Source organism: Trichosurus vulpecula, chromosome 1 (genome assembly GCF_011100635.1).
Source record: "Trichosurus vulpecula isolate mTriVul1 chromosome 1, mTriVul1.pri, whole genome shotgun sequence".
Classification (NCBI taxonomy): domain Eukaryota; kingdom Metazoa; phylum Chordata; class Mammalia; order Diprotodontia; family Phalangeridae; genus Trichosurus; species Trichosurus vulpecula.
The window spans coordinates 72616921-72641310 of record NC_050573.1 but is presented as its reverse complement, the minus strand read 5'-3'; the positions used below and the strand labels follow the sequence as shown (position 1 = coordinate 72641310).

The window sequence follows — 24390 nt, the reverse complement described above, 5'->3', positions numbered from 1 at the left end:
TAATCATAATTCTAAAAAATTATGCTAATAATGACACAAACTGGTTCAGATTCTTCTCCTTATAGAAAGATCCCAAACCTCCCTAATATACTGACAATTGGGGGAAAATGAATCTTTCCCCCTTAACTTCCTCCTTTTTTAAAATATGACCTTACCAGTGGTGTTTCCTAAAGAGTAATTAACAGAGCCTGTTTCAAGAATGTGGTCGACTCACTTTATATGAGGTCCTCTGTTAGCTACTGCAAACAAGTATGACAGATTGAAGTTGGCAAATCAAATGTGAGCCTTTAAAATATTATAATGTTAAGGTTACAGATGGCTTATGATCACAGTCTGATATGAAATTATAAATTTGAGAATTCGTATAGTGTTTCATTTCAGTTTTTTTAAAAAGTTGTTTTTGGATAACACTGGTATGTCTGTTGGCTATAGTACAGTCATATAAGAGAACTTAGTAGTTTTATGTGTCATGTATCTATAAGGATAGTTGTAAGGTGTATCTTGAGGTTACCTTAGTAATGGTGAACCAATACTTTAAAAACTGTTGTGTGCCCAATTCTAAAATTTCTAAGTTTTTTGTTGAAAGACACTTAGAAGATGTCATTTCATTCTCTGAAGTCTCCATTAGTGAAAAAATAATCATGGACCAAACTATTTGGTTAAGTGTGCATGCTGGCATTTCTAGCTCTTATGAATAAGAGTATTTTATCCTGTGGATATTAAAGGTGTAATATTTTAATGTAATTATAGGTTAGAAAGTATATTCTTCATCTGTGCACACTATTTCTGAAAGCAAGTGCTATCCTTTCTAAGTCAATTATTCGCTTCCCAACAGGTACTGAAACTGTTCTCTCAAAACAGAAATTAAGTCCATCCTAATTACTGTTCATTCCTTATATCCCAAAGGTCACATTTGGGTATCATGTACATCAAAGACTGCCCTCCACCATAATCTCTTCATCCCTGCTGAGTCCAAAGTACAATTCCAGATCCATGGGTACAGGAAGAGAAAGCCATACACACTCTCCTTTCCTCTATTTCTTGCCTTAAGGGAATTTTCTGAGGCTCCCAAGGCAGCATTTGCTGGTGTAATCACAGCTGTGCTTATCCATGTCTTGGGCCCAACTTTAGAATTCTTGTTTGGTCAGAAGTTGGTCCTTTTCCTTGTTGGCTCTGACTAACATCAGGGGTTCTCTGTAGCCAAGATTATTGGCCCCTATCCTAAAGCATATCTGTCTCTGCTTCCTTTGATTTTCTTTGGAAAATAATTAATAGTTTGTGACCAGGAAGCTTCCTACAGTCTAAATCGAACCTTTGTGAGACAGGCACAAGTTTTTAGCCAGTACCTTAATCTTAATTTGCATTATGCATTAGGATTATAGTACAATCTGGCACCCACAAGAATGAATGGCAACAAATGCCTCTAATGTTTTATGTGTAAATAAAGTTATAGTGAAAACCTTAACATAGTAATAATTGATGAATATTTTTTGGTATTCCTATGAGCTTTGACAACTGTGTTGATAAATTTGTGGGAAATGTATGGCTACCTATATGTAACATTTCTGAATTTATTTCACAAGATTTTAACTGACCAAAGTTTCTAAAATCATAAAAAAGGGATTATTTCTGATGTGGCTTGAATTCTCAATCTTTACACAGACTCTGCTTGGTCTATGCTTAGTCTTGGAACCTACTAGCACCATAAGAGCTGAGTCCTCTCTCCAGGAAGAAATGATGAGGAATTGTCCTGAATTTTTAAGAGGAGTGGAATGCTAGCATCTAACAAATAGCGTTTACAGATTGTCTCCTCCCAGATGTTTTGTGTGTGACTTTTATATTAACACTAAAAAATGAACAGAGGAAAAATGTTATTTCAGAGCACTTTCAAAGTAGTAATTCTATAAACTACCTTTATGGTGAATAAATAGAGATCAGTTTATTTTTTAAACAATACTTAAAATATGCCAACAATTTATGATTTCAGAACCACCAATGCAGAGCACAAATCTTCTATGATTAATAGAAGGTGTTTGAGGGTTATGGCTAAAAAAATTTAATGCTGCATGGCCAATCTGGTAAAGGAACTTCCCTGAACTTAGGCTGGTCTGTGGACCTCAGACTTAGCCCTTTCCTGGGCTCATACTTGAAGGTCCATTCCATTTTGGTAGTTTCTTCTAGAGCCCAACATTGGGGGTGGTCTAGTCTTTGAGAAGATAAGGGTCTACTTCACAGTGAAGCATTAGAGGAGGATCTTAGTGGAGGAAATAATGATTATTTCTTTTTTTAAAAAAAGTCTTAATACTTTTTCTGTTTTGTATATATACTTTTTAAAAAATGTTTGCATGCGTAACTTTAAATAATCAAATCACTTAGTCATACTTTAAGACTTCTTGAGCAGTGGCATAGTGTAGTAGATAGGGAGCCTGTTTCTGAGGCCGGAGGACCTAGGTTTCCAGTCCTGGCTCTGACACATGCTGCTTGTGATGACCCTGGACAAATGACTAAATACTGTAGGACTCTAGGCCACTAGAGGTGTCAGACATATGGCATGCAGCCCACCACACTCCTGAGTGCAGCCTAAACCAGATTAAAGCATAATTGGGAAATATTTAATGAAATAAATAGAAATAAAATAAAACAATATTAATATGTGGTTTTCTAAGTCAGTATGTGGCTCACAAGGATCCTTGTATATGGTTTAGTGACCCTCATTTCATTTGACACCTCTGGTCTAGGCAACTCTCTGAGACTATGAATTGCAGAGCAAATGATGCCCTGGAAGCTAGAGTGTCTTTACTGGAGAGTTTCCTATACCCGTGAGATCATAGGTCTGACTAGCCTCTATTCTCTGTCTTCCAGTCCCCTAGTTCTTCTTATAGCTGAATAAATTCTAAAACTATACTAGTGAAATTTATAACTAAAATAGGAATATATTAGCTTTCTATTTTAAAAATGTACATGGAATGAAAGCATGCTACTGTGATGATTGTCTGTGTATTATCAAGGTGATACTCTTCCATCACTAGTCCAAATACTAACTTTTTTTTTAAGAGCAGATAATTTTTGAATTGTTATCTGTTGAAAACATACAATCAATGGAAGTATTCAACTGGATGATCACCTGTCAGGGATATTACAGAAGGTATTCATATATTGTAGGGGCAGGTAGGTGGCACAGTGGATGGAGTGATGGGCCTGGAGTCAGGAAGACTCATCTTCCTGAGTTTAAATCTAGACTCAGATGCTTACTAGTTGTGTGACCCTGGGCAAGTCACTTCACCCTGTCTGCCTCAGTTCCTAATCTATAAAATGAGCTGGAGTAGGAAATGGCAAACTACTCCAGTATCTCTGCTAAGAAAACCCCAAGTGGAGTTATGAAGAGTCAGACACATCTGAATAACAGATTCACATATTGAGGTAGATTGGTCCACAGATGGCTCCTGAGGTTCTTTCCAACCTTGAAATGAATGAAGCCACAAACAGATTTATGAAAGGCATGTTGAGGCATTTCCCAATAAAGCTGTATTTAGCAGTCCTATTCTAACTTGTGTCCATTCTATAAGGAGGGAGTCCTTTAGGTTTGGAAATGTTATTCTGGTTTCCTACTTTGCATCATCAGCCTTTTGTATTAGGATGCATTTTTAGAGACCTAAAAATGGCTGCTTGAACATTTTAGGTCTTGTACTTTTCTTGTATAATATAAGCAAGAACCAAAACCTTAGAGAGGAGCTGAGTGCCCTCCCACAGGAGAGGAGCTCAAGTTGGAGGTGCAGGTGGCTTTAGGAGTGGGTGTCCCTTTCCTGTTTATCTTCCGCAACCCATCTTCCTACACTCTTACCCTCCTGCCTTCACATGTGTATATTCTAATTCCACTTCTAAGGGATTCCAGTCTGACTGGAACACAAATTTTAAATACTGCTCTCACTCAAGTTGCACCATTAAAGACTCGTAAGTCATTTGAGTGCATAGGAGTTGCCTCTCTTAGCTCAAATCATGGAGAGTCCCTCTGACTCTTTCAAAGGTTCATGTTAGCTAGGCTCTTTGCTAATGTTAAGATGAATGAGCTTCAATTTCAACAGCAGCTTGTGGGGAGAGGCAGAATAGTACAGTGGAAAGAGCTGTGGCTCAGGAGTCAGAGGGCCTGGGTTCAAACTCCACCTCTGATGCTTCCTACTCGAGTGACCTTGGGCAAGCCTCCCTCAGTTTCCTCATCTGTAAAATTACAGAGTTGGAGTGAGATTGCCCCTGAGGCTCATCTAGCTCTATGATCCTGTCAACTTATATCTTTAAAAATCCACTAAACTAGACCCAATTTGGGATGCCATGGCATTCAGACATTATCATTTGGGGATTTTAAGGCAAATTTAGCCTTTGTGGATTTTTTCCTTTTGTTTATATTATGAATTGCTTTAGGAAATCAGGTTTTCTTCTGACATTTTGAGTTATTTCCTCATTGCTATATCAGCAGCTGCTTAGGCTGACAAGTTTGGGCTCTGCCCAGGTGGAGACATTTACTAAAAACAAAGGCCAGGAAAAGCTCAGCATCAACTGTCTTACTAATTTAAGTTGCCTTGTTTCATCTGGAAAAGGAGTTTTTAAAATTCAAATTCCTTAGAATTAATTGAGCCTAAACTGTTGTGTAAAAATGGTAATGTAATGCCACTGTTTCAAGAAGACGAAAGAGGCAGCATAATGTGATAGAAGCAGGGAGCGAACCTGGGTTCTATTCCTTGCTATTTAATGCTATATATGTGACCTTAGGAAAAGTCCTTAACTTCCCAGGGCTTCAGTTTCCTTATCTGTAAAATGAGGAGGTTGGACTAGGTTAGGGGTTCTTAACCTAGGGATCGGCATTTGTGAATTTATTTTTCAAATATTTCGATAACTTTCAAATAATTTTGATATTTCGGCAGTTTTTGTCCCTTTGTTATCCTATGCATTTTGTTAAACATTGGTTCCACAAAAGGGGTCTGGGGGCTTCCCCAAACTGGTGACTGAATGACACACAGAGCCAATGCCTCGGCTAGTAGATCTCTGATCCATCTGCTTTTGAATCCCCTGATCTACACTTGCATATATGGAGCACTTGAAGGTTTACAGAGTGCTTTCTCAGCCCCAGCCTGTGAGGTTCGGCAGTGCAGTTATTGTTATCACACTTTCCCTGATTAGATGAAAATCCTGAGGCATGAGACAGCTCACCTGAGATCCCAGGGCTAGACCCATTGGGCTCTAGTGTGATCCCAGCACTCCGCTAGCTGGGAATGGAATCTGCTTTCACTCTATCCTGCAGGGACCTGTAAATGGCTTTCATGTTTAAGTCTGTGATCTCAAAACTTGATATATTTTGCAAAGTAAAATACTGTTAGTGGGGGTTACCCTAGGATGGGAGATTTGCATGCCTTTTCACTTATTTCTGATGTCATGTTTTGATTAATTATTTTTAATGAGGTTAGTATAATTCATGTGTGTGATGAAAGTTTTGCTGAAAGCTGAGCTCCACATTTCTGGGGGTTTTCTCCCTTTGCAGTAATAACCAGCTTGCTATATAACACAAGCTAAAGTTTTTTAAGGCATGTGAAGTTGTGAAGTCTTCCTCAAGTCATAACTACTCATTAGTGTAGGTGTGACCTCAACTCCAGGGCTAATAAATGGAAAAGAAATGAATTTTGAATATTTGGCTTTATTTGAATATATTTATTATAATAGTATATTCTGTGCTATTTATACTAAAAAGGATCCTTGAGAAATCTGGCTATCAGTCAGCAGTCAACAAGTGGACCATGTTATAGTAAATTAGATTCTTGAAAGGTATATATGTGTGTGTGTGTGTGTGTGTGTGTGTGTGTGTGAAGTGTATGTATATGCATGTATGTATGTGTATGTATGTTTGTATATGTATTTTAAAGGCTTTCACTTTTTTGTGCTTCTAATTTATTATTTATTTTACATTCTTTTATTTTTTAATTTTGTGTTCCAAATTTTCTTCCTCCCTCCCCACCCTCTTCCCCACCTGCTGAGAAGGCAAGCAATATGATGCCAGTTATACATGTGAAATCATGCAAAACATATTTCCATATTAGCCATATTTTTTTAAAACAAGAAAAATAAAGTGAGAAAATTATATTTCAGTTTGTACTCAGTCCATCAGTTCTCTCGCTAGAGGGGGATAGCTTTTTAAAATTTTCATTATGAGGCCTTTGGAATTGTCTTGGACTGTTGTATTGATCAGAATTAACGTCATTACATTGGTCATCATTACAACATTGCTGTTACTGTGTACAGTTATCTCCTGGTTCTTTTCACTTCACTTTGCACTAGTTCATATGGGTTTTGCCATGTTTTCCTGAAACTAACCCCCTTGTCATTTCTTATAGCACAATTGTATTTCATCGCAATCATATGCCACAACTTGTTCAGCATTCACCAATTGATGAGCATCCCCTTGATTTCCAATTCTTTGCTACCAAAAAAAAAAAGAACCGCTTTAAATATTTTTGTACACATAGGTCCTTTTTCTTTGATCTTTTTGGGATATAGACCTAGTAGTGGTATTGTTGGGTCAAAGGGTATGCACAGTTCCAAATTGTTTTCCAGAATGGTTGGAGGAGTTCACTACTCCACCAATAGTTCATTAATGCACCTATTTTCCCTCATTCCCTCCAGCATTTGTCATTTCAGATAGGTATGAGATCTTACCTCCGACTTGTAAAGCCCTTCACTTCTAAAAGACACCAGGAAACACTCCTTTGCCTTAAGGAAAAGGTATCTAAAATAGTCTTAGTGATGGAACATAAATGATCACTTGTGAAATTGCATAGTTTTGGAGGTCACAGAACTTTTTGTATACTAAGACTAACATTTTTAAGGATGAAATTCTGAATGCTATTCTAAAAAATTTGTTTTGGTAAATAGCTTTATTTCTTGATATTTTTATAAGTTTCGCATTAAATATTTTTTCCTAGTGTCCATTTAAAGGAAATTGTTAGAGGGTCTAGACTTCTCAATGATCTATTTTAAGGGAGATGAACTGTTTCTTAGAAGTTTATATGACCCCCATATTGGTATGTATCCCTCACTATGAAGTTAGCTCCCATGAAATAAAATCCTTTCTCAGAGAAAATTAAGCACACATGCCCTCATATCTGCCAAAATGTCCCAGTTTAAGTCAAAATGCTAGGGAGTAGACTTTCAATTTCATTGGCTTAGGGAGTTCTTGGGTAAGGAGAGTTCCTCCCCCCAATGTAGGAAGGCATCTTTTCTGTACTTTATAGTCTTCAAGCTGCCTAGAGTTAAGTGACTTAGCCAGAGTCAATAGCTAATATAGGTTAGAGCTGGAATGTTCCATTGTAATTTGACTTAAGTTAAAAATTGAAAGGCTAGTTTCTGGTCTGATTTTTTTTTTACTAGACAATTATACAAGATTTTATGAAATATATTAAATTTAGTCTGACAGCCTCTCCCATCTTCTATTTCATGGCAGTATAAGAGATTTAAATTAGACCTAACTAGTGCAGAGGAGGCAGGAATAGATAGGTCCACAAAAGAAATGTGGTTTGAATTAATAGTCAGCTCAGGGATGTAGGGCAGCTTGGTACACTCTGGGGAAATAAGATAGCTACATACAAATAAGATGATTAGAGGACCCAAGGATCACAGGGAGCCAGCAGTTGAATATGATTGGTCAGTGTTGTACTATGATATAAAAAAAATAAGCCAACATAACATGCTCACCCTCCTAGGATGCATGAGACACACAGGACACAAAAGTCAGTGAACCTTCTGCTTCACGTGGTATTGTAGGGGTAGAGTTGTTCTGTGAAGGGTCAAGAGGGTGTTATTGTACTGAAGTCAAAGGTCAGTTCTGGAGTCACCATCAGACTATTTGTCACTCTCCCCCTAAAATCCCAAACTTGGAAAGTTAATTTCTGGCCCAGTTATTAGCTAATAAATAAGGAAATACTTAGTTTATTTAAATCAATAAGTATTTATTATATCCCTACTTAAAAAATCTTAAAGAGCACTTGAAAGTTTACAAAGGGCTTTCCATGCTTGATGTCATATGACCCTTTCAGATACAGGTACTACAAACATGATAATCCCTGTTTTACGGATCAAAAACCTAAGGATCAGAGAGGTTAAGTAATTGGACCATGGTCAGACCACTTATGAAGTGTTAGAGATGGGATTAGAATCCAGGTCTTAGTGACCTCAGGCCCAGGACTCAATCTACTTTGCCACATTGCTTTTTTTTAACATTTTTTTTTAACTTTGAGTTCCAAATTCTCTCCCTTCCTCTCACCCCTCCCTCACCTACTGAGAAGGCAAGCAGTATGATACCCCTTATACAGGTGAAGTCAAGCAAAACATTTCCATATTAGCCATGTTAAAAAAAAGCAAGAAAATACTTTTTCTTCTGGTTCTGTCCAATCCACATCAGTTCATATAAACCTTCTTAGGTTTTTTGAAACCATCTCCATCATTTGTTACACTACAATTGTATTCCAGCACATTCATATACCATAACTTGTTCATTCCCCAATTTATGGGATATCCCCTCATATTCCTATTCTTTGCCACCTCAAAAAGAGCTATAAATGTTTTTGTATATCCTTAGGGCAAAATACTGCAAAATATATTCACGCATGCATGTGTATGTTCTTTTCGTTTGACTAGTTCAGATGAGAGAAAGGTTGAAGTGTCAGCAGTTTTCCCCACCCCTCCTCCTTGCTTGTATAGATGTCTACTTTTGCACCTTGATTATGTGAGATAGTTTTCTCTACCCTTCCTTTTTACTTCTCCATGCCCATGCCCTATGTATTCCTCTTCCCTTCTCTTTCCATTCACTGCCACAATAATATCTCATTATGGTGGGGATCTTTTTTTTTCTTTTAACCACTCTTCCATTCTACTTCCTGACTTTGGACTTGAAATTAGGACTGAGCTTTTCCACACTTCTGGAGGGAGGGTCTAGGCTGATCCTATTGCTACTTTCTTGGATCATTGAGTGTTATGTTACTCTAGGATCTCAAAGTGAAGACCTTCAAGCTTTCAGTGTTCCCAAAATCATTCGATCTAAGGCAAAGTTTGATTGCTGCCCCCTAATCCAAGCTTTTGCAAGTTCCTGACCTGGGTTTTGGTCTGTTGGACTCAGGCTCTATTATTAGCCAGCTTGAAAGTTCTGTTGGTTCAGAGTGACAGAATTCTAAGCTCTGTTTTGGTCTGGGATTCCTGCCCTGGTTCTGCAGGCTGGGATAGATGTCGGAACTGAGATCCTGTTGTGTTCCTGAGGTCTGAGCCACCCTGTTGTGCTTGCTTCTAAACTTCCTCCTTTATCAGCACACTGTCCCTACAGTACACCCACAGTAGGGTGTCCCTATCTGAGAGCACTACTTCCTGTGCAGATCTCCTTCTAAATCCACACTGGATCTGTGATCCAGAACTCGGTAGTGGTCAGCAAAGCTGCCACTTTGCTCTTGACTCCATCGCAGTGCCCTAATATAGATCTGGGATCTCTATTTGCCCTAGTACACAGTCACTCCCTGGGTGTTGGAGTGCTCCTGGAGTTTGCTCCTGGTCCAACCTATTCAGTGACAGCGGACCTCTCCATCTATCTCCTTATGTTAACCTGACCTGGATAAATGACTCGCTGTGACATTTTTCTGTACTTCCTCATCAGGATTTGGCGTGGTGTGTTTTCTAGGTCTGTTTGGAGGAGTTTTGTGGAGGAGAAGGTGGCTATACTATTTTTGCTGCTTCACCTTCTCAAATGATCTTTTGATCGCATATGGTTCATAAAGCTTCATTTGATAGAGTTCTCTACTTTTGTATCTTCTGAAATTTCTCCTTGCCAAATTCAGCTATTCTGAATATACTGCCTTTAGAGTCCAGACAAGTATTTTGTAAAAGTTTTGCTAGGTTAATAATATATTATATTTAAGTGAATTCTACCTATTCCCCTAACTTTTTCTGCATATGGTAGTTTTTTATTTACAAGTTTCTTGTTTATAATATTGCCTTTTGCCGATACTAATATCCAGGTTCTTTCTTTTATCGAAATTATTATTTTACCTTTTAGAATACTCTTCCACCCTCCCCAATTTGCCATTTCTTCTTCTAACTAAGCTTTCAGCCCCCTACAAAATATCAGAGAACTCTTCCCCACTCCAATTTTATAGGTGAGGAAAGTGAGGCCCAGAAATGTGAACAGATCTGCCCAAGTTCACATGGTTATGTGATTTCTGTGTACCATTCTTAACATTTAAGAATTATTTCTTGATAATTCATTACATTGTTTTGCATGTAAAATATTTTTAAAAATGAACAAAAAGTATGAATGGTTCTATTAAGCCAAAAATAAAGGTTATGTTTCAATTGTGGTAATTTCATATCAGAAGATTTTACCAAGGACTGTGTACATCCACGGTAGAAATCCTTTCTCCCATTAGAACTAAATGAGTCTATATGGGTCAAGTAGACAAATTCAAAGCTACTAATAAGAAAGTTGTTTGTTTTCCCAAATTTGTTAGTGTAAGACCTTTGCCATGTGGCTATTTGTAACAATCAGTTGACCAGAATCAAAAGTGGCATAAAATGTGGAAATAGTCTGTTTGTTTCCAAGTGTTTTATACATAATTACATTGCAGTCCATTGTAAGTATCATTTAAGACCATAACCTCAAGCTAGTTAGTTCTTCAGAAGTTTTTAGTTGCTTTTCATTACAGTATTGATAGAAGATACTTTGTATGAATAGCAGCTGCTGTGAAGTGGGAATGGTCAGAGTCCCATCCAGGAGTCAAAGACGGACCCTCCCCTTCAGGCCCCCAGTTACTCCTAATCAAACTGTTATGGCCTGAGACACTTATGCAATGAATGGTATGTAGTGGAGCTTTGGCTCCCTCTACTGAATTATGGAATGGTAGGCATACTTCTTAAATAAGAGATTTTAGATTTAGATTCATTTTAGATTTGCCTTTGGATATGTCCTAATTGTATAGTCTCCTACCATTTAGTCTGGTGGAGCAGCCATTCTCTTTGTGGTCCTCTACCTTGAACAATACTTAATTTCTATATGGGGACTTTGAAATTCCATTGGCTATAATACAAGTTTATGCTCATTTTGGTCTCAATGTTGCCTGTTTACCTGTTTACTGGTATTCTTTAGCAAGAGCCAGAGGAAGGAGGAAGAGCCTCAGTATCTGATCTTGTCTTTAAACTTCTTAGCCCCCTGGAATCTCACAGACAGCCTGGAATATTCTAGACAGAGGTTATTTTCATCCCTTCTTCCATCTGTTTGGTTAAATCCAATATCTCGTCACTTTCTAACCTAAGGCCATTCAAAGCATGAAGCCAGGACTCTAGAGGGAATCATTACACTTTACCTTCCCCCATTTTCCACTCACTTTAAGATCATATCCCCAGATTAAACTGTAAACTCAATTCAAATTCTGTCTCCTTCATAAAGCCCTTTTTGACTACCTGCTCCCACCTCATTGGTAATACCCTTCCTGTTAGACCTCTCACTTTATTTTACCACCTAATTTTGGTAAAAATGTATTTATGAGCCATTACAGTATTTTATGTGTATTTATTTCTCCCTATACCAGTCTAAATTTGGTGGGACAGGGTCAAAAACTTTTTATTTCCTGCTGTACCTGGCATAGTATTCTGCATACAGTAGTAGATACTAAATAAATGTTTGACTGTAATAACATTAGTATATACCCAGTGGTCTGTTTTGAGGATTAAGTGCGATATACAACGTACACGTGTAAAATACTTTGTAAACCTTAAAGTACTATATAAATGTCAGCTATTATTTAATTAAATAGAGTAAGGTCCAGGGTTGTGCATTATTTAAATCCTTGTTCTTAACCATTTCATGAATTATCTTGGCTTCTTGCTTTATATGGAATGCTCTCTTCAAATTGTTTCATAGCATTCTGTCCAGGGTGTCTGTATAATGCACACCAGAGGAAGTGCCCACTCAGAATCTGCCCTATCCAAAGGTCAGTGCAGCATTCTGTTGAGCCAAGTTTAGGCTTTCTGAACTGGGGAAGCTTGTTCCCCGAGTCTTACATTGGGCTGCCCAAAGCTACAGGGGTATATTCTGGCTCAGGGGTGGGGAACCTGCAGCCTTGAGGTCACGTGTGGCCCTCTGAGTCCTCAAGTACAGCCCTTTGATTAAATCCAAACTTCCTTATTTGTTCTACGAAGTTTGGATTCAGTCAAAGGGCCACACTTGAGGGCCTACAGGGCCCCATGTGGCCTTGAGGCCACAGGTTTCTCACTCTTGTTCAGACTAATTTTGGAATGATGGTGCCCAGGAGGAGTTTGAGGTTACCAATGTTTAACACAGGGTTGTAGGAACAAAATTAATACCTATTTCATTGACTAGAGTTTATAGATCAGAACTACCAAAGCCTATGAGGGTTTTTGTTTATTTTTATTTATCTTTAAGGGACTGTCTTTAGCCACATTTTTTCTCTACTCTCTCTTTGCCTAAATTTAGAGTATGGAGCCAGCATCCATTTCTAATTTCCAGGAATCAGAGTGGCAGACTGGTTAGGAAAGATATTACTAGCTTGTCTTCCTCCTGGACACCCAAATCAGAATTTGACGTTATGTTGTCCAGTCAGGCCTCATCTCACCTGAAGGAGACCTCTCATTGCCTACCAAATAAGGTATCAAAGGGGCATTTATTAAGCTCCTACTACCATGTGCCAGGCACTGTGCTAAGCACTTTACAAATGTGATGGCATTTGAGCCTCACAATACCCCCAGGAGGTAGGTGCTATTATGACCCCATTTTATAGTTGAGAACACTCAGGTAAACAGGTTCAATGGCTTGCCCCAGTAGGGTCATACAGGAAGTGAGTGTCTGAGGCTGAACTTGAACTCAGATCTTCCAGACTCCAGGCTCAGCACTCCATCCACTGCACTACAAGTTTTTTATTAAGTACGTGCTATGTGCTAAGGGCATTGTCATAGGAACTGGAGATGCAGACAAAAGTGAAGCAACCTTTGCCCTTAAAGTGCTTATGTTTTATCAGATTATAAACTTATCAGTTAATCAGTCAGAAAGCATTTATTAAATGCTTACTGTATACCAGGCACTGTACTAAAATTGGGGATACAAAGAAAAATAAACACTCAGTAACATTCTAATGGGGGAGGCCAAATGTAAATAATTCTGTATATATAAACTATACAGAGTAGAGGGAAATGTGTATTCCTTGTGCCTGGAATTTTCTTCCTCCCTACTTGGCCCATTGAATTCCTACCCCTCCTTTAAAGCTGTACTCAGATGCCACCTCCTGTACCAAGCCTTTGCTGATTCTCCACCCCCTGGCAGGCAATGTTTCCTTTTGTTCTTTTCATCGTATAAGAGTAATAATAGCTTATATTTACACAGTACCTTAAGATTTGCAAAGCGCTTTATGAAAATTTTCTGATTTTATCCTCACAACAACCCTGTGAGGTAGGTGCTATTATTGTAGGCATTTTACAGATGAGGCAGATGAGGCAAACAAAGGCAAAAGGGACTTTGTCCAAGGTCACACATGTCTGAGATAGGATTTGAACTTGGGTCTTCCTGACTCTACAGCTGGTGCTCTACCAGCTCAAAGCTTCCTAGCTCCATCACCCTGTGGCTTCCCACATTTCTGTTTTTTGTTCAATAATGTTTGCATTCACCTGGTGTCGTGTTATAGGCATGCTACACTGACCTGGTGTAGAGTCCCCTGGGAGCTAACAGAATTCTGGAAGGTTGGGAGACAGTCTCATTTCCTGCGTATCTCTTCGTGGTCCCCAGAACTATGCTTGAATGTTGTGGGTGGACAATGCTTGTGAACAGAGAGCTAAGCCCTTGGGAGTAGGTGACAATCAGGCTTTCTTTGCTGTGGGGGGAAGTTGTGCTGAGAGAGTGAGTGCTTTTGCACACTGTGCATGGCTCATGACAGTCAGACCCAACAAGGCTAAAGCACCAGACCTCCCTGGGCTGCTTTATGTTTGAAAGGCTCTTTGGTTCCTTTGCATGCCATGAAATAACATTTCTTTGCTATAGCTTCATTTCATAAATACTGTGCCTCATTTACTTGCCTTATGTCACAAGTCTTTTTTGATAGGAAGCATTAATCATAATTTGGATATTAATAAAAACAAATCTTGGCTGATGCTAACTCTCTGATTTCCTTTTTTTTTTCCATTTTATTTTGTTTTCCTGCACACATTTTCTTTAGCTTGAAATGGCGATTGAAAACCTACAAAAAAATGAAGGGATTACATCACACAAAAGCAGTTTACTCAACAGCCATGTAAGTTAATGTCTAACTTTACAATCTGTCCCTACTTTGCAAATAGCATTCATAGACACTTTAAAAACCAATGAATGACACTGGATGAGCAGCCCCCGTAGCTGCTGTAGGCTCATTTTTCCGAGACAACTTTTTAAAAGAAATTTGTTTGGCAAAATTTTATCCTAACTAGTTTTTATTAAAACCATGAGAATATTTTTCACTCTACCACTATTTTTCATAAGTATGTTGAAAAGTTTGGTTAGTTTCTCTCATTTTTAACATTCTTGTACTGTTTTCAGAAGTACTATCAGAAAACACTGCCAAGTGAAATTTAATTGTTTCTTGCTTAACAAAAACATGTGAACTAGATATTACTGGAAAGATAACTTACTAGTAGACTTCCTCTTTAAGGTTAAGTTGGGGAAGGCTTCATTCCCCATTATATTTGCCTTGGGTTCTACCAAGTTTTCTGAACTAGACCTTGTGTATATGGTTGGAAAGTTAGCAGAAAGATAGGCCATTGAGGTTAGAATGGGTTCTGATTTGTTGCTCTATGCGAAAATGACTCCTTACTAAGGAATAATCAATCATTTTCTGTCCTTTAAAACAAAAATAATCACCCTCAGTCTGCATTGTCCATTTAGATCTGGTCTTCAGCTTAAATTTGTTGTCCTGGGCAGAATACAACACACTGTTTGCTGTCATTGCTAGAGATGATAAAGGATCCTATGAGATTTGAAATGAAGTGATACCTGACAAGTTAGGAAGTCTGTGGGGTCAGAGGCCGGAATATAAATTTGGATACAAGGTCCTAGAACATAAATGTATTCAGGAGGGTAAGTGTTTATGTACCTGTGCAGCCAATCGTCATGGAAGTGCTGGACCCTTGAGAGTTGGAAGCCCCAAGGAATGTCATTGCCTGCCTGGCCTTCACAAGTTCTAGTCCCACATCAAGCTGTGCTGTTGTAGATCAAAGGGAGTCTGTGTCAGAAAGTTCCTGGCCCTGACTCATTCCCCGCCTTCCAAGCTATAGTTGATCTGATCCTGTCACCTTAGTTATGCAATAGCTATGTGTGGTCATTATAAATCACCCACAAAGGGGGAAAAAAAGGCTTCCTTTTATTCCAGGGTTATTCTTGAAGCCCTAATCTGATAATACAGAGAAAAAAATCAAATTATATTGTGAAACAAGGAATCGATGTGCTATAGTTGGCCTTTTCTTAGAATTCTTCCAGTAGCACCTTATTATATCATTTTGGTAATTATCCAAGTGTGGTGCTTACACAACATGATTGTTCTGGGAACAACTAGGGGAGTTATGTAGTAGCATCCTAAAAACATAGTCAGGCCAGGTGTGTCCACTAAAAATTAAAGTGTCTATGACAAAATACATTATTCTCTTGTCTCTCTGAATACAAATAATGCTTTTGATTGTCTAACCTTTCTCTTTTGAAGCAAAGCTTTCTTTGATTATTTCTCTACAAGTTTACCTCCTTGTGTTTAGCTTTTCCTTGGTTAAATTTGTTCTGTCTGTTTTCTTGCCAATACTCTGTTGTAGGGTTTTCTACACCCATGAAGTATATTGAATAGGGCTTGGGAGTTTTGTGTGTGTTTATTTTCATGACTTAGAAGTAAAAAGAAATTACAGAAGTAGAGAGGCTTAAAAAATATCACTACTAAGTAAACTTTGATTTTTTTTAAGTGGAAAAATATATATAGGGGAGGAGTATGTCATAAAATGCAGATGGTTATTAGCACCTAGTCTAGTGCTTCATACTCATGTTTTTCGTTGCTTGACTACTTAGCTTGAATTTCCAGAGCCCACAGTTCTTTAGCCACCAGTGCTAACTTGCTAGTGTTAGCATCTCGGCTTAGTGTTGTGAATAAAGATCTTTTGTAAATATAGGAAATTATAATGCCATAGCCATTCCCCTGGCTCCCTTGCCTCCATACTCCTGAGTGCTACAGATTCTTCAGGCACAGAGAGAATACAGGTGAGGTGAATTGAGTTGGTCTTATGCCTCCTTGTCCCCACCCCAGAATTCAGTCCAGTTCAACAGACATTTCTTAAATGTCTACTCTGTGCAAGTCACTGGTTAAGAAAGAACCTTAAAGTAGAAGTAGCAGGAAGAGCCAGCCACCATGATAGGTTGGTGAAAAACAGATATAGACATACACATACTCTGTCAAAAATTTCTGTTCAGAGTAACATAATAATAAAAGGTGGCAGGTCTATAGATTCTCTTTGAAACTTAGCTGAGGTACCATCTTGTCCATGAAGCCCTTCCCTCACCTGCCAGTTCCCTCCATCTCCAAATTACCTGGTACTCATTTGGTAGATATTCTGTATACACTTATATATGTATATATTGTTTTCTCCATTAGAATATCAGCTGCTTAAGGGTGGGGTTTCTTTCACCTTTGTATTTGCCTTCCTAGCATTTGGCACCATGCCTAGTGCCTGGCATAGAGGAATCACTTAAATGTTTGCCAATTATACATTTCTGTCAGTCAGCAACATTAATAGAATCCGGAACTAGATATGTGTATAGTACAAACATGTATACTGTATATATGTGTATATGCATTTCTATGTGTATAGGAAGAAAACCAAGAAATGTATGACACTTTTTTATGGGGCCAACTTAGTGGGAAAGACAGGGCTAATATGAAAGACATTAAGACAAAAGTAACAAACACATAGATACACATATAACTAACCCAGACTGTATCTTAATACAGAAGTATGTACTTCTGTAGTACTTAAGCTTGGTTTTGGAAAATGGATTGCTTGTGTTTATTATTACCAGCTAAATTGTCAATAAGAATTTATTGAGCATTTGCTATATGCCAGGCACTGGAGATATAAAGACAAACATTAAATAATTCCTGATTTTAAGGAGCTTATATTCTAGGGGTGTGAGAACAACATTTAAGAATATAAAAATATATTCAGAATAAATACAAGATAATTTTATAGGGAAGTGTTAGCAGCCAGGAGGGAGGATCAAGAAATACGTCATGTAGGAGGTGGCATTTGAATTGAGTCTTTGAGGAAATGGATTCCAAGCAACAGTGTTGCCTCTGCAGAGGGAGTATGTTCTGGGCATGGAGGACAGCCTATGTAAAGGCATAGAGAAGGGACATAGATTGTCCTGTGTAAGGAAGAGCAGGAAGACAAGTGTGGCCAGACTGTGGAGTAGAGACAAGACTGTGGCCAGACTGTAGAAAATACTGCAGTAGTCTAAGTGAGAAGTTATGAGGGCCTAAAGTAGGGTGGTGTCCATGTGAATCCCTGAGAGGAGGGGATGGATGTGAGAGATAGCGGAGGGGCAAAAATCAACAAGATTTGGTTACCGATTAGACTCAGTGAGGGAGAATAAGAAGTTGAGAATGAGGCCAAGGTTACAGCCCTAGGTGACAGGAAAGCTACTGTTTCCCTTGACATAGAGAGAGAAATTAGGAAGAAAGGTGGATTTTGGAATAAGATAATGAGTTCTGTTTTGGATATATGTTTGAGATGCTTGTGGAACAACAATTTGGAAATGTCTATTAGGTTGTTGATGATGCTGGGACTAGAACTCAGATAGATAAGAGAGTTGCTAGATGTTTCTAGGAGTCACCTGTGTAGAAATAATTAACCTGTGGGAGCTGATGATGTTGCCAAGAGAGTGACTGTAGAGAAAGAAGAGTCCAGAAGACAGAGCCTTGGGATATACCTCTAGTTAGGGGGTGGGATATAGATGATGGCCTAGTACAGGAGATGGAGAAAGGAGTGGTTAAGACTAGGAGGAAGGAGAATTAAGAGAGGAGTGACTGTCTAGGAGGAGAGGGTGGTCAGCAGTGTCAAATGCTGGTAGGGAGAAAGTGATTGGATTTGGCAATTAAAGATCTTTGGCAGCTTTGGAGAGAGCAGCTTCAGTTCAGTGATGAGTTTGGGTGCCAGATTGCAAGGATTCGAGAAGAGAAGAATCAAGGCAACAAGTATAGATAATTTTTTTCTTTGAGTTTGATCATGAAAGGGAGGAGAGATATAGAACACTACCTTGAGGGGGGGATGGTAAAGTCAAGCATCTTTTAAGGACAAAAGAGGCCAGGGCATGTTTGTAGCCAGCAGGAAATGAGCTAGTAGATAAGGAGCGATTGAAGATCCAATAGGATGATTGTGCAGGCTATCGCCCAAAAAGAAATAGGAGGATCAAGGGTGCACAAAAAAAGGTGTTGGCCTTGATGAGAAGGGCCATCTTTTTATCAGAAACTGGAGTTAACAGAAGGTAAGAATGGGGGGAGGGGTGTGATCTTTAGGGATTTGAGATTTAAAGAAAAAGGAGAAGAGGAAGCTTATGGTGAAGGATCTCTATTTTCTCAGTAAAATGTACAGATTGAATGAATTGTAAAAACAAGTAATTTTGAACTTTGTGTAGTTTTGAACTTAGAAAGATGAGGAGGAACATAGTTTAGTGGAGTGGAGTTAATAGAATAGCTGCTGACCTATTCCAAGTTAAGACTAAGGAGGAAGAACTTCCCTAGATTAGTACTGATCTTTTTATTGCTGGTCAGGTAAACCAGAGTGAGTAATGGAGAAGCACAGCAATCCCAACTCAGGCTCCTTGCATACATCATAGAATTTAGAGCTGGAAAGTACTCAAAAGACCATTGAGTTCAGTCTTCCCATTTTCAGCAGAGGACAGTGAGGCTCAGAGAGAAGGGACTTACCCCAAATTATAGACAGAGTAAGGAGAAATCTGAGATGCAACTGGAACCTAGTTTGCCTGCTTCCAAGTCCAGCACCATGCCTATTAGACTACTGTTAATTCTCTTATCAAGATGTTGAAGTCAAAGGGTGAGGGGCGTTAATAAGAACAACTAATTTATAGCATGCTTTTTAATTGTTTGCAAAGCTTCCTCACAACATCCCATGTGAGGTTAGGAAACAAATATTATCCCCATTTTAAAGGGAAGGAAACCAAGAGTACAGAGAAGTTAAATGACTTTATAATTAGTATGTCAAGTCTAGTGGCCTAGTAGGTACCCTTGCCTGATGAATACTGTTTCTAATGTCAATAGCTCATTTCTTACCTGAGAATTATGCAAATGATAATTATTTCATATCCTGAAGGCTATGAGAGACTAAAAAAACACCATCATACTATTTATACCTTAGCCATCCCCACAAGGGCAAAAGCTTGTCTTTCATTAAGAGACAGGAAAAATTATGAAAAAAAATAAACCCAAGAACTCAAAAAGCACTATAGTCTGTGGTCATTTAGTATAGGGCTAAACAATATTACTTTAAAATACATATTATAGGCCAGTGCAATAATGTTTCTTATAAAGTTCCCGAATCATCAAGACAAGATTAAATTATGTTCAATATACTTTGTTTAAGAAGTCTGAGAAATATATAATACATTTTAGAAAGATTTTCATTAAAAATGGCTAATATAAACAATTTCTTTGCTTAATGAGGTAATAATCAGTTATCTGAATAAATAAAATTCCTTTATTTGGGACACTTTCTCCTCATGATTATACAGATCTTTGTTGTTCTTTCTGTAGGTAGGCCCCAATTTATAATTTAAGGAAGTATTCAAAAGCTCATTTTGATCTTTTAATTCTGTGGTGGTTTTGAATGTATAACATATTTTTCCCCTAGAAATAAGATTATAAATTGTGGATAATTTCCCAGGTTGGTCCACAAAAGCCTACTTGATACATGCCATAATTAAGCTAGTAGTAGTAGTAGTAGTAGTAGTAGTAATGGTGGTGGTGGTAGTGGTGGTGATGGTAGTGGTAGGAGAGGTGGTGGTAGTAATAGTAATGCCTCCCTTTTGATAAAGTCTCAGTGTTTAGTAACTACCCAGCTAGAAAGGGAGTTCTGTGGCTAAACTGACCCTTTTCTCACTCTAGAGCTACCCCCATGAATCAGTTATTGATAAGCTTAGGGCTTTCATAAGATGCGTGATAAAATCACGCCTTCCTTTAGCCTTCCCTTTTACAGGTTAAATAATGCTAGTTCTTTTTACCTTTCCTCAAAGATGCTGAATTCTTGTTTCTGAATCAGTTACTTATCTGATAAGTCACATGGCTTTTGGTGATAGGTTTCACAACTTGTTTTTTATACCTTGGCACTCTCTAATTTCCTTTTGTTTGAAAGCCTCTCTCTACTTTCTGTGATCTTATGCTTTCTATTCTTCACAATAGTGTCTACGTTTCTATCATCTGATTGTTGCCAAGACCATTATAAAGAATTGATCAAGCACCTACTTATATGTATATACTGTTTGAGGCTCTCTTCAGAGTGATTTAGACCAATATTGTGCCTGTTTTCTAGGATCTTGCAGTCAAAAACTGATAAGACTTGACAGAGACGAGTATGTTTAGAACATACAGGTTTCTACAGTTTCAGATATTACCTTCTTGAATATTCACCACTTAATAAAGCAGAAATTCTGTCATCATTTTAAAGTTTGTGTACATACAAATAAATAGGCCTAATCTTTATTAAAATACTTTAAAAGATTTACAATTTCATGATATCCACTGATGCACCAGATTACAATTTCTCCAAATAATAGGTGGGATAATCGCTAATTGCTATGGACAATAAAATGTAGTGCCTGGTGGCCAACCTGTTGGTACTTAGCCTCTCCACATGTAACCGATCTGGTCTTTAGATGGCAAAATCCATGACTTGGATCCATACTCTAGGCATTTCTAGTTTTATTTAGATCTGCCAGAATCTGTGCTCTGCAGGAATAGCTACTGAAAATCCAAGGTCACTTCCATGTTAGGAAGTGACCTTGGAGTAAGATTTTAGTGGTGAATACCTTAAAATGTGTTTTTAAAATTAAAGGGGAAAATGCTTTTAAAAGTTTAAAAATTAGACTTATTAGTCTTCTTTGTACTAGGTAAAGATGCATAGGATGAGGTGAGAACAAAGACAGACAATAAATTCGTACTCCCTTCTTGGTTTATAAGGCTTTCTTCTCTTCCCATTTTGACAAGATAAGACTGATCACCTGCCTAGATAGTGATGGGAACTACCATTAGGTGGGAACTTGGGGGTAGGAACCTCAAAGAGTTGTTTTGTACTCTTTCTTACCCTCAAGAGCCATGGTATGGGAGCTGGAAATCTGGCCTCAAAACCCTGACATTCTCAGTTCATGTCCTGCCTCTAACTCATGCTTGCTGTGTGGCCTTAAGCAAAACATCTGTCCTTGGCCATGCTCTAGGCAGCTCTCTAAACTGTACATTGGAGAGAAGTTGCTAATCTGCACTGGTAGAAAGAGTTTCCTCACCTGGGAGTTCTCTGTCAGTGAAATCACAGATCTAGTCTCATCCATACTTCGACATCCTCATCCCTATCCCCTCCTCCCTTTGGAGATGGTTCAGAGGCCTAGCATTAAAGGAATCTGACCAGCCTACTTTGTGGAGGCCAGTGAGCCTTGAGGGAGTGCTGAACTTGGAATCAGGAAGACCCAGGTTCAGATCTTGTCTCTGACATTTATTGGCTCTGTGACCATGGGCAAGTCATTTAACTTTTGAGCTACAGTTTCCTTATCTGTTGACTGGGAGTAAGACAGGGTTGTTGGGAGGCTCAAATGAAACGGTCTGTACAATGCTTTGAAAACCTGAAAGCATTATGCATTATAATTAGAGTTATTAAATTTAGCAAAGTTATAAATCAATTTTAAATCTCCACATGATTAGTTTTGTGTTAGTGGAACTGGTGTGGTAGTGGGTATTATCTTATTCTTATGGGAAATTTAATCAGTAACTTAATTTTAACTAAAGGACTTGATGAAGATAAAGAAATACACTTTCCTTTCAAGTTACATAGAGTTCTAACATTGATACAAATGAGGGAGAACATTGAAATCAATAGGATCCTGCATTGGTGGACATTCCATAATGTTTACATACAGGTTTTGAAAAACCTGTTGAGATAGGCCTGAGCAGCAACATTGAACAAATATTAATTGTGATGATTCAGTGAGAGTTCTCTTGTGGAAAATTATTCTGGGAGTTGTCTAGTTGGCCTGCCATGTTATGATGTACTCTGCGTCCAGCCCCACTTGGAGAAACTTGCCTGAAAGTCACCCTGCACCTTATGTTCCAGTGACTCCTTTTCCTCTGGTCCATCTTGCACACTACTACCAGAAAGAATAATCTGCCTAAAATATTTCTTTGACCTCGTTATGCCATTGCTAAAAAAAACATGCAATAGATACCCATTGTTGTGGAAACAGGATGATACTTAGAATCCAAAGGCCCAGGTTCTAACAGTAATTCTACCATTCGTTAATCATGGGACCTTGGACAAGTCACTTAACCTTTACATTTCAGTTTTCTTACCTGTAAAAGGGAAATAATGTCTGCCTGCCTACTCTACCTCACTAGGAGTGTTGAGAGCCTCACTGACATAATGACTGTGAAGGGGATTTGAAAACCGTAAAGCGGTATAAGCAGTCAACGAGAAGTTATCGAACACCATTTGCTGCGCCTTGCGTTAAGTGCTGGGGATACTAAAACAAAAAGTAAGATGGTCCGTGTTCACAGAGAAGTACACTTAGGATCTATACAAAATAAACAAATGGTGATGGTGGCAGGGACTAACAAGTGGGGAAATCCAGAAAGGCCACTTAAGCTGGGCCTTGAAAGCTGAGGAGGGAGAATATTGCAGGTTTGGGGAATGGCTTGTGCAAAGGCCCAAAGGTGGGAGATAGAATGGCCAGTTTGGCTGGAGTGTAGAGAACATGAGGGGAAGTAACATCATCAACCTAGAAAGCTGGGGTGAAGCCAGGTTGTGAAAACTTTAAATTTCAAGTGGAGAAGTTTATATTTTATCCCAAGGGCAGAGGGAGATACTGAAGCTTCATGAGCCAGGCTTGAAGAGAGCGTGTCCCTGATGGTCAGACCTGCAATTTAGGAATCTGCATGGAAGATGGATCGCAGGGGAGACCTATTAGAAAAGAGGGTGGTTACGGTGTTGGTATAGACAAAAGAAAGTTAGTGTGAGAGAGATGGAGATAGACTGAATGCAGTTTGGCAACTGATTGGATGGGGGTTAAGGGGAGAGAGTGAAAAGTCAAGGATAACTCCTAAGTTACAAACTGAGGTGACTAAAGGAATGGTGGTGCCCTGAACAGAGAAGGGTAGTTAGGATGAAGGTTGTGTTTAGGGGGAAAAGATGAATTTTGCTTGGGGTATGTTGAGTTTGAAATGGGTATAGGACATCCAGATGATGAGGGCTAGATATCTAGATTTAGAAATCATAGAGATGATAAATCCATGAGAGATCATAAGATCACCAGGAGAGAGAAGAGGAGAGGGACCAGGACAGAGACTCTGGCATACAGTATATGTGCACATGTGGAACATGGGTTATGAACTTGCAAAAGAGACCAAGAAAGAATAATCTCACAGGTAGGAAGAAAATCATGATGGAGCTAAGTTATAAAAACCAAGAGAGCATAGCGTATCCATAAGGAAGGAGTAATCAGTAAAGGTCAAGAACAGAGAGAACCAAGAAAAGACCATTAGATTTAGCAATCCAAAGGTCATCAGTTAGATTAGAGAGAGCAGTTTGAGTCAGGTGGTAGTGTCAGAAGTCAGACTGTTAGCAGTTGAGAAGTGATTGGGAGGGCGGGAATGGAGGGAATGAGCTTTTATTAAGCACTTATTATTGTGCCAGGCGATGTATCAAGCACTTTACAAATATTATGTCATTTGATCCTAACAGTAACCCTAGGAAATAGGTGTTATTATAATCCCCATTTCACAGTTGAGGAAACTGTAGCAGACAGAGATTAAACAACTTGCCCAGGGTCACACACCTAGTAAATATCTGGGGTTGGATTTGGACTCAGATCTTTTTGACTCCAGGCCCAGCACTCTTTCTACTGTGCCACCTAGTTGATCAGGAGGTGAGAATGTGGAGACAGCTTTTTCTAGGAGTTTGGCAGGGAAAGAGATGAGAGATAGATGGTAGGATCAAGCAAAGGTTTTTAAGGTTGGAGAGCTCTGGGCATGCCCCATTTATAAACGTTTTTATTAAGCACTTGCTCTGTGCCAGGCTCTATGCTAAGCC

General features: G+C 38.6%; 1 protein-coding gene across 5 annotated transcripts in view; it reads left to right on the top strand.

The window, feature by feature from the left end:
* The window catches only part of RFX2 (regulatory factor X2), a 161996-nt gene that overhangs the window by 104673 nt on the left and 32933 nt on the right, over positions 1–24390 (top strand). For 3 of the 5 annotated variants that reach the window (XM_036760426.1, XM_036760449.1, XM_036760419.1), the window contains one exon: positions 14241–14315. The exons of the other annotated variants lie outside the window; for them this stretch is intronic. In XM_036760426.1, coding sequence (XP_036616321.1) covers positions 14241–14315 — 75 coding nt within the window. The remainder of the gene's footprint in view (positions 1–14240; positions 14316–24390) is intronic. 5 annotated transcript variants of the gene reach the window in all.